The sequence below is a fragment of the Xyrauchen texanus genome, chromosome 36, assembly GCF_025860055.1.
Source record: "Xyrauchen texanus isolate HMW12.3.18 chromosome 36, RBS_HiC_50CHRs, whole genome shotgun sequence".
NCBI lineage: Eukaryota > Metazoa > Chordata > Actinopteri > Cypriniformes > Catostomidae > Xyrauchen > Xyrauchen texanus.
In genome coordinates, this window is record NC_068311.1 from 29,817,613 (window position 1) to 29,828,912 (window position 11,300).

The 11,300-nt window shown below is 41.3% G+C and overlaps 2 protein-coding genes across 2 annotated transcripts; both read left to right on the forward strand.

The window, feature by feature from the left end:
- The first annotated feature begins 400 nt into the window (after nucleotides 1-400).
- Nucleotides 401-1,895, forward strand: LOC127629713 (olfactory receptor 1D2-like). The gene is made up of 2 exons (XM_052106930.1): nucleotides 401-418; nucleotides 948-1,895. The coding sequence occupies exons 1-2, from the start codon at nucleotides 401-403 to the stop codon at nucleotides 1,893-1,895; spliced, it is 966 nt and encodes a 321-aa protein (XP_051962890.1).
- Nucleotides 1,896-6,726: 4,831 nt separating this feature from the next.
- On the forward strand, nucleotides 6,727-8,207 carry LOC127629714 (olfactory receptor 1D5-like). Its single transcript, XM_052106931.1, has 2 exons — nucleotides 6,727-6,744; nucleotides 7,260-8,207. The coding sequence occupies exons 1-2, from the start codon at nucleotides 6,727-6,729 to the stop codon at nucleotides 8,205-8,207; spliced, it is 966 nt and encodes a 321-aa protein (XP_051962891.1).
- Nucleotides 8,208-11,300: the final 3,093 nt, after the last annotated feature.

Below are 11,300 nucleotides of genomic sequence, written 5' to 3' on the forward strand. Positions count from 1 at the left end.
TAGAACAGTTATGGAAAAGAGTGTCTAAAATATCACATGTCATTAAAAGTGTTAAAACTAGCAAAGTGCGAAGAGCTTGCTGTTCACACGTTTGATCCTCGCATGGCATCACGTGACTCCGGATTTCCAAACAGTCATTCTAAATATTACAGGATTCATATTATGTAGAATGGTATCAAATACAGTATACTGGCAGGCATATGTTGGCAAAAATTAACTCACAAATAATACATACAATTCTATCTAGATTTGCATAAACATGCTATTATTTTAAGATAAGCATAGCCTTTAGAGAGCTTGTTAAAACTGTTTTCAATGTTTGTGATGAAGGCAATTAGCAGGAGACCAGTATCCATATATAGGAAACTGAACTGGTCTTTTAAAAAACACAGTGAGGACAATGAAAACGAACAACATGGTAAGATTTAAACTGCAGGGGAGACTGCAGGCAAATGTAACACCTTCAACATCTTCATTCAGAAATAAGCTAGTGATTGCACTTCAGCTTTTTCAGCATACTGTATGCTCAGTAAAGTGTAATCATTTCACTTTGAGAGAAATTTTTACAAAAACAAAATCATGTGTGTTTTAATTTGAGATACAGTGGTTTAATATATATTTGTATGGGGAAATTATAATGCTGATTTCTAGTATTTAATTCAGTATTGTGATTTGGGGGCAAATATAAATGTTTTTTATATCAAAGATGGAATGCAGATTTGTAGTACTCTTATACTCTATACTTTTTAATTGCACGAGGTCTTCCCTATTATGACTGAAATATCAGTGAATAAGACTGTTAGATTATTTGATATTTTCTTTCTCTGAATCATGAAAAAGGAGTAATTGACTATCTAAAGACAATGACAGTTAAAACAAATCCAGCTTATAGTTTACCAATGATTTAATAATAATAATTACTGTATAATAATTGCATATCATTACAGACTGAGCCATCGCTGGAGAATGTTTCCAGAGTTTTACAATTTACACTCTCTGGTCTGAATGAAACAATGGAAAACCGATATGTGTTATTTTCATTGACAGCACTGTTTTATCCCCTAATGGTGTTGTGTAATGTAACTGTAATTTACACCGTAATCTCACATAAGACACTTCATGAGCCAATGTATATGTTTATATGTAACTTGTGTATAAATGCACTTTATGGCACTGCTGGATTCTACCCTAAATTCATGTATGATTTATTATCCCAGTACCATGTGATTTCTTATGCTGAATGTTTGATTCAGATATTTGTTATTTATTCATCTGCTCTGTGCGACACTTCAACATTAACAGTGATGGCATATGACAGGTATGTGGCAATATGTAGACCACTAGAATATCACTCAAAAATGAGTAGTAGGAGGGTTCTTGAATGTATTCTTTTCTGCTGGCTGGCTCCATTTTTTTGCATGTCTGTACTAATTGCATTAACATCAAGACTCACCTTATGTGGCTCTAGTATTGAAAAGTTATATTGTGAGATTTGGGCGGTTGCTAAACTTTCTTGTTTTTCTACAACAGTAAATAATGTGTTTGGGTACATTGTTATTCTTACATACTTTGGACATGCAGTATTCATATTTTGCTCATATATTCACTTGATTCAAAAGTGCAGGAGCTCAATAGAGGGAAGGCACAAATTCATACAGACTTGTGTTCCTCATCTGCTTTCATTGCTCAATGTAACAGTTGCATTGCTGTTTGATGTATTGTACAGCCGTTATGGTTCTCGAAATTTGCCACAAGGTGTGCGTAATTTTATGGCATTGGAATTCCTACTCATACCCCCCATTTTAAACCCCCTTATTTATGGACTAAATCTGACAAATGTACGCAAGCAAATTATGAGAATGTTTTTCAAGAAACAAGTAGGAATATCTTATTAAATATTCATCAGGTTAAGGACACTTTGCTTTCCTTTCTTTAGAATGTTTGTGAATCTAAAATCTTTTGAATTCAATTTTTTTTTTATATTGGAAATAAAGCAATAAGCTACAAGAGGTTGAGCATTACAATGATTTTACTATATGGTTAAGGGGTGTTGGCAGTTATTATGTGGAATGCCTTAAAGCTGAAATTGTTCAAGCTGAATGTGATGAGGAGGAGGGCGGGCCGTGCCGTGAGGACTTGGGTGGGCCACCCAGGTATATTAAAGACTGCCAAAGTATACACTTTTGGCCAAATGTTTAGAATTAGGTACAGATTTATCTGTTTGGGAAGGAAATTATATTTTTAATTCACTAAAGTGGCATTCAACTAATCACAAAATATAGTCAGGACATTACTGATGTAAAAAACAGCACCATCCCTATTTGAAAAAAAGGCATTTTTTATCAAATCTGAATAGGCCCCATTTCCAGCAGCCATCACTTCAACACCTTATCCTTGAGTAATAATTCTAAATTGCTAATTTGGTACTATAAAATCACTTGCCTTTATAGGTAAAAAATGGCAACAAATAAACAGCTTTTTCTAGAAACTTGTCAGTCAATCGTTGTTTTAAGGAACGAAGGCTATACAATGCTTGAAATTGAGATTTCATACAAAGGTGTACACTACAATCCTCAAAGCTCTAACAAGGACAGAAAGAGATGTTGAAGGCCAGGTGTACAGCAAGAGGATAAGTACATCAGAGGCTTTAGTTTGAGAAATAGACACCTCACATGTCCTCAGCTGACAGCGTCATTGAATTCCACCCACTCAACTGCAATTCCCTATCTGTCACTCACTCGATGTTGTGGCGATGAAGTGACACTAGGGGTCACTCTTGGGAGCCCGAGACACCTCTGATCTTTGATAAAAGGCCAATGGGAATTGGCGAGTGGTATTTGCATGCCAATCCCCTGAAAATACAGATTTAAAGGAGCTGGCGGACTTACCACTCATTCAGATTTTCTCTTCGAAGCTGAGCGGTCGATGTTCACACAGCTGAAATTCTCACAGCTTTCATTCCATTTCACCTCTGCTGGATTCTTACGGCACATTACAGCGGCTTTCTCCCCTCTCCACACTGGTACACTGCAGAGCCCCTGGGCACTTCGGTAGAACTAGAGTATATTCTAAAAGAGTATTTTTCAAAACCTAAACGTATATTCTAAAAGAGCGGCAAAAAAAAGAATGTATTTTTAAAGATGCACCTTTTTAAAGATCCCCTTCTGTTTGTGTTTTAGTCCTATGTGCGGTTGATATCTCTCGCCTTCAGATGTCCACGATCGCTGTCTCTCATGCCTGGGCACTGCCCACACGGAGACATCCTTTGTGGATGCGTCATGTCCTCAACGTTGCGGTCATGGCTCGCTTTCATAAGAAAGCACACCACCCCTGCGGCTCCCTGCCTCGTCCTTCTACCTACGGGTATGAGGCCAGTGCGGCTAGCACTGGGGGCGATTTGGGGACCCCAATGGGACCACCTCTGCCGGGTAGATCCCCACAGATCTCCCATTCCCCAGCATGCTCGCAGTGCATCTATGCCCGCAGAGCACTGGCCACCTGGCGCGGGCGCCCGAAGCTCCCATCTAGTGCCTGTAGGCTTACGTTGTCCCTGTTGGCCAAAGCCTACGGTGCCACTGGTCAAGACGTCTCCGCCATGCACGCCATGGCTCTCCTGCAAATCCACCAAGCCAAGCCTCTGAAAGAGCTGCACGAGGGTAGTTCCGCCCCGGGATTGATGCAGGAACTGCGCTCGCCGTCCGACTTCGCCCTCCGGGTGACGAAGGTCACGGCGCGGTCTCTCGGGCGGCGATGTCCGCCTTATTGGTCCAGGAGAGCCATCTTTGGATCAACCTGGTCGAGATGAGATTCCCAATTTCCCAATTTATTGAGAATAAAATGCTCAAATACTTAATCCCCTGTTTGGGCCACTGGAAGGTGCCGGTTGAAAAGCCGTTACTTGGCAGTATTCTGTCTGAGCCAAAGCTTTGGATTTAGACCAGTTGAGTCTCTATCCTGAAAACCTAGAGAAGGATTAATAATTCTGTGGAGGCAAGGCATAGATCTAATGGGATTGGAGACGACTAACAAAATATCATCAGCATAAAGCAAAAGCTTATGCACCACACCTCCCGCCATCTCCCCTGGAAATCATCCTCCTTTCTTATCACAGCTGCTAATGTTTCCAGGGCAAGACAGAACAATAATGGGGAAAGAGGGCAACCCTGCCAGGTGTCCATATCCAGAGTAAAATAATCTAAAGTTAATCCATTTGTTTGTACCACTGCTACCGGGTGTCTATAAAGTAACTTAATCCATTCAATAAAAGTATTTCCAAACCCGTATAATTCCAAAACCATAAAAAGATAATCCCATTCTACCATATAAAAATGCCTTTTCGGCATCAAGTGAGATGGCAGCGACTAGAGTCTAATCATTCGCCACTGATCACGTGAGATTTCTTTTTGGTCGTATGTGGCAACATCAGGGTGTGATCTGAGACTAAAATACTTCCAATTGAGCAATCAACAACAGATGAAATGAGGGACTTAGATATAAAAAAAAAAACAATCTATTCTAAAGTAAATCTTATGGACAGAAGAAAATATTTATAGTCTCTACCAGATGGGTTCAAATGTCTCCAAATATCTGTAAGACCAAGATATTTACACATCATGTGAAGTCTCAATGTTGCTCTAGGGGGCCTGCACACTTTTGCTTCACTATGATCAAGGACTGAGTCCATAATAAATGTAAGTCTCCTCCCAATATTATATGATGAGAGTTGCCAGCGGCTTTCAACATATCTTCAAGATCTATAAAAAAGCCCTGATCATCAAAGTTACGTGCATTAATATTAGCCAAAATAAGACTGTCCCTGAATTTCAGCTAAAACAATAATGACTCTTCCTTATTTATCTTTACCCTGTTTGAGACATAGTTTGAGTTGTAGATGTTTACTTATCAGCATAATAACTCCCCTGCTCTTACTCGAGCCACCACTATAAAAAAAACAACCCACCCCATATCTTCCCAAATTTTTCAGCTTCCTGCAGAGAAATGTTCGTTTCTTGAAGAAACATTCTATCATATTTCTTATGTTTAAGAAGAGAAATAACCTTCCTTCTTTTTATGGGATGCCTCAACCCATTTGCATGCCACATAGAGAGAGACAATCCACTCATATTAACATATGACATTTTGACATATAAGGAAAATAGATTGTGTGTCAAAAACAAACACATTCCAACATTAGTGTAACAATCACATCGTGAACATCCCCTAGATTCAAATAACAGAAAAAAGAAAAATGTGCGCATTAGCCCAGCGCATGACATCACCCCTTGGCTGTCATGCGTGGGGTTACCCTGCGGGGTAATCCCTCCAAACTCAAACAGTTCATGAGAACCGTCGCAACAGCCTTACCGTCAGAATGCTCAAGTCCAGTGTTTCTATACAAATTTTGTGAGTCAAAATTACACATCAAAATATAATCTATAAAACAAACTCCAGCCAATCGGCAGAACAAGCACAAAGAGTGTAGATTTTTCCATAGAACTGTCCTGAAGGTGTGCTACTCTACAAAATAAACTCCAGCTAATAGGTGGAACCAGCACAGAAAGCATGCAGACTCCTCAACAATCAAGAAAATGTTCAGTGAGCCGGTTCACTCAGCTGCAACATAAGTGCGAACAAATTAATTACTCCAATGACTTGCAAGAAATACTCCACGAAACCAACTCAAGCCAATAGGTGGAATATGCACAAAGAGCATGCAGATTCATCCACAAAACTGTCCTGAAGGTGTGTTACTCTACACCAGGGGTGCTCAATACATCAATCACAATCTACCAGTCGATCGCATAGGCAATGCTGGTAGATCGCACAAAAATTCAATGTACTTTCGTTAAATTTTAATAAAAATAAATATAATGTCTTTCCTTCTTTTAGTTTCTGTCTGATTTGCACTTGACGAGTAAACATTGACCAGGCGAGGTTTTGTTTATTCAGTTGCCATGACAACTAGGTTTGCGCATATGCGCCTTCCAAGGGCTTCTGAGAACAGAGCGTGAAATTGCTATGCTACTGCCCGGATTAGGCAAAACTGAATGGAATCAGACAGTTTTGCCTAATCCGGGCATTAGCATCGCAATTTATATGTTTCCCTCTCCGATGACTCCGAGTAATCGATCCATTTCTCGACATCCCCCACTCTTGTAACCACATGAGTGAACTTCGCCTCCATGGCAGTGATCGATCGACATATCACAGCAAGATCCACCAAGTCTGCAACAACATTCGTCAGTATTGCCGACATGTACAGCATCTCTCGCCACATTCCCCGACTAAATCAACTCGCAGCCTGCTCAGGGTGTCAGCTTGAGCATGCAAGTGTCTTTTAATGTGTCCAGAGCTGATTATTTTGAATTCTTTGACATATTTTCCTCCTAGAACAGTTATGGAACAGAGTGTCTAAAATATCACAGGTTTATGTCATTAAAAGTGTTAAAACTAGCAAAGTGCGAAGAGCTTGCTGTTCACACATCTGATCCTCGCATGGCATCACATACAGTAAACTGGCAGGCATATGTTGGCAAAAATTAACTCACAAATAATACATACAATTCTATCTAGATTTGCATAAACATGCTTTTATTTTAAGATAAGCATAGCCTTTAGAGAGCTTGTTAAAACTGTTTTCAATGTTTGTGATGAAGGCAATTAGCAGGAGACCAGTATCCATATATAGCAAACTGAACTGGTCTTTTAAAAAACACTGTGAGGACAATGAAAACGAACAACATGGTAAGATTTAAACTGCAGGGGAGACTGCAGGCAAATGTAACACCTTCAACATCTTCATTCAGAAATAAGCTAGTGATTGCACTTCAGCTTTTTCAGCATACTGTATGCTCAGTAAAGTGTAATCATTTCACTTTGAGAGAAATTTTTACAAAAACAAAATCATGTGTGTTTTAATTTGAGGTACAGTGGTTTAATATATATTTGTATGGGGAAATTATAATGCTGATTTCTAGTATTTAATTCAGTATTGTGATTTGGGGGCAAATATAAATGTTTTTTATATCAAAGATGGAATGCAGATTTGTAGTACTCTTATACTCTATACTTTTTAATTGCACGAGGTCTTCCCTATTATGACTGAAATATCAGTGAATAAGACTGTTAGATTATTTGATATTTTCTTTCTCTGAATCATGAAAAAGGAGTAATTGACTATCTAAAGACAATGACAGTTAAAACAAATCCAGCTTATAGTTTACCAATGATTTAATAATAATAATTGCATATCATTACAGACTGAGCCATCGCTGGAGAATGTTTCCAGAGTTTTACAATTTACACTCTCTGGTCTGAATGAAACAATGGAAAACCGATATGTGTTATTTTCATTGACAGCACTGTTTTATCCCCTAATGGTGTTGTGTAATGTAACTGTAATTTACACCGTAATCTCACATAAGACACTTCATGAGCCAATGTATATGTTTATATGTAACTTGTGTATAAATGCACTTTATGGCACTGCTGGATTCTACCCTAAATTCATGTATGATTTATTATCCCAGTACCATGTGATTTCTTATGCTGAATGTTTGATTCAGATATTTGTTATTTATTCATCTGCTCTGTGCGACTCTTCAACATTAACAGTGATGGCATATGACAGGTATGTGGCAATATGTAGACCACTGGAATATCACTCAAAAATGAGTAGTAGGAAGGTTCTTGAATGTATTCTTTTCTGCTGGCTGGCTCCATTTTTTTGCATGTCTGTACTAATTGCATTAACATCAAGACTCACCTTATGTGGCTCTAGAATTGAAAAGTTATATTGTGAGATTTGGGCGGTTGCTAAACTTTCTTGTTTTTCTACAACAGTAAATAATGTGTTTGGGTACATTGTTATTCTTACATACTTTGGAAATGCAGTATTCATATTTTGCTCATATATTCACTTGATTCAAAAGTGCAGGAGCTCAATAGAGGGAAGGCACAAATTCATACAGACTTGTGTACCTCATCTGCTTTCATTGCTCAATGTAACAGTTGCATTGCTGTTTGATGTATTGTACAGCCGTTATGGTTCTCGAAATTTGCCACAAGGTGTGCGTAATTTTATGGCATTGGAATTCCTACTCATACCCCCCATTTTAAACGCCCTTATTTATGGACTAAATCTGACAAAAGTACGCAAGCAAATTATGAGAATGTTTTTCAAGAAACAAGTAGGAATATCTTATTAAATATTCATCAGGTTAAGGACACTTTGCTTTCCTTTCTTTAGAATGTTTGTGAGCCTAAAATCTTTTGAATTCAAATTTTTTTTTTTATTGGAAATAAAGCAATAAGCTACAAGAGGTTGAGCATTACAATGATTTTACTATATGGTTAAGGGGTGTTGGCAGTTATTATGTGGAATGCCTTAAAGCTGAAATTGTTCAAGCTGAATGTGATGAGGAGGAGGGCGGGCCGGGCCGTGAGGACTTGGGTGGGCCAACCAGGTATATTAAAGACTGCCAAAGTATACACTGGTGGCCAAATGTTTAGAATAAGGTACAGATTTATCTGTTTGGGAAGGAATTTTTTTTTTTAATTCGCTAAAGTGGCATTCAACTAATCACAAAATATATTCAGGACATTACTGATGTAAAAAACAGCACCATCCCTATTTGAAAAAAAGTAATTTTTTATCAAATCTGGATAGGCCCCATTTCCAGCAGCCATCACTCCAACACCTTATCCTTGAGTAATAATGCTAAATTGCTAATTTGGTACTAGAAAATCACTTGCCTTTATATCAAACACAGGTTCATTAAATTATGCTTAACATTGTCTTTGGGTTTGTTTTTGAGTTGCCACAGTATGCAATAGACTGGCATGTCTTAAGGTCTATATTAGGTAAAACATGGCAACAAATAAACAGCTTTTTCTTGAAACTTGTCAGTCAATCATTGTTTTAAGGAACGAAGGCTATACAATGCTTGAAATTAAGATTTCATACAAAGGTGTACACTACAATCTTCAAAGCTCTAACAAGGACAGAAAGAGATGTTGTAGGCCAGATGTACAGCAAGAGGATAAGTACATCAGAGGCTTTAGTTTGAGAAATAGACACCTCACATGTCCTCAGCTGACAGCGTCATTGAATTCCACCCACTTATTACTTGTTATTCCTATGTGCGGTCATTATCTCTCGCCTTCAGATGTCCACGATCGCTGTCTCTCGTGCTTGGGCACTGCCCACACGGAGACATCCTTTGTGGATGCGTCATGTCCTCAACATTGCGGTCATGGCTCGCTTTCTTAAGAAAGCACGCCACCCCAGCTGCTCCCTGCCTCTTCCTTCTACCTACGGGTATGAGGCCAGTGCGGCTAGCACTGGGGGCGATTTGGGGAGCCCAATGGGACCACCTCTGCTGGGTAGATCCCCACAGACCTCCCATTCCCCAGCATGCTCGCAGTGCATCTGTGCCCACAGAGCACCGCCACCTGGCGCAGGAGCTCCCATCTAGTGCCTGTAGGCTTACGTTGTCCCTGGCGGCCAAAGCCTACGGTGCCACTGGACAAGACGCCTCTGCCATGCTGCACATCCACCAAGCCAAGCTGCTGAAAGAGCTGCACGAGGGTAGTTCCGCCCCGGGATTGATTCAGGAACTGCGCTCGCCGACCGACTTCGCCCTTCCGATGACGAAGGTCACGGCGCGGTCTCTTGGGCGGCGATGTCCACCTTATTGTTCCAGGAGAGTCATCTTTGGATCAACCTGATCGAGATCATAGACTGCAAAAAAAGATGGATGACGCACCTTCACTCTTTTCCATTTGTGAAACTGAAGCCGCCAGTGTCCCGATATGGCGCTGACATCTTGGGACTTGAGTCTGCGCAGTTGCAATTTCGTGACCAGACCTGCGCAGTAGTGAGCAGGAAGTAAAGCCACGAAATCAAGGCCCCGCCCTCACTCTCACTGAATCAATCGCAAGCACACGCCCCTGCACTTTTGACTTGTGTTAAATAATTAATTATAGAAATTTAGATATTAAATTTAAAGCTCCAATCTCCTCAGTCCTCCGAAGATCCCGAAAAAAAGTCTGTTGGTGCTTCAGTGACTACTTTGCTCAGAGAACCTGTCAATCACAGCTGTCAATCATGATGTCACAGCACCCTTTTTATAGCATCAAATAACTTACTAAAAACAAACTTATTTTGAAAACAATCACTTGAAATTACATCAACGTGAAACTACAGTAAATGACAGAAACTATCTTTGGAAAAAAGATATGTGAAGTGTAATTTAATTGTTTAGTTGGTCTCACGTCCTGTTGAATAACATGGGGAGGCGGGTTTATGACCTATACTAGGACCAGTCACCGGGGGGCGATCGAGACGTTTTGGCTCCACTTTTGAGGGGTTGTGCAGCACACTTGGTCGAGATGAGAGAGGCCGACAAGGCACGGTTCATTAATGCCCCCATTTCCCAGGGTGGCCTATTCGGCAACACCGTTATCGGCAGTGAAGCAGCAGATGGAGATCATCCAACACATCCTGTCCAGAAAGCGGCGCGGCTCAAGACCCCGCACCCCATCTGCTCGTTGCCAAGGGAGTCCCCCTACAGTGGCTGTACCGGCTCCACTGTGGCCCGCCCCCGCGGCCCAGCCCTGGCATCGAGCCCCCCCGCAGGAAGCAGACGCCACCCGTCTCATGGCCGGCCACCAAGAAGAAGGCTTCGAAAGAAGGGACCCAGGGACCAGAAGACCCGCTTGTGGCAGCGGGGGCGTGGTCAAGCGCCCGTCCGGAAGAGAAAAGCGGTAAGGGCGCCTACACCTGAGCTAAATTATGTCTAACACCTGTGTCTAATTTCAGTGAGCACGGGGAGAGCGGCATAAAAGGCAGCCAGAGGGCCTCCAGAGAGAGAGAGAGAAAGTCTGGCGCTAGAAGCGTGCTGTGTGCTTCAGTGGCATATCTGTTTTAGTGTCAATTCAAAATATATATTAAAAAGCCTCACCTTGAGCCTGGCCTCATGTGTTTTCCTTGGGACGAATACTGTCACACTGGTGCCGAAACCCGGGAATACGTTGTCCAGTCATGGAAGGTAACCGCCCCGTAGAGTCCTCCCAGCTGGCGGAGGTCCTCCAGTCCCTCGCTGCGATGCATCAGAGCCACCAACAGTCCCTGCTTGAGCTCCGGCAGGACCAGGATCGTCGCTTCTTTGAAATCATGCGGGCTCAAGCAGAGGATCGGCTTGCGATCCGGAGCCTTCTCGGCCAGGAGGCCGCTCCAGCCATAGCCGCGACCCCGGACCCCCGTGCCTCATTGCCCCCGCCCGCGTTACAGAAGATGG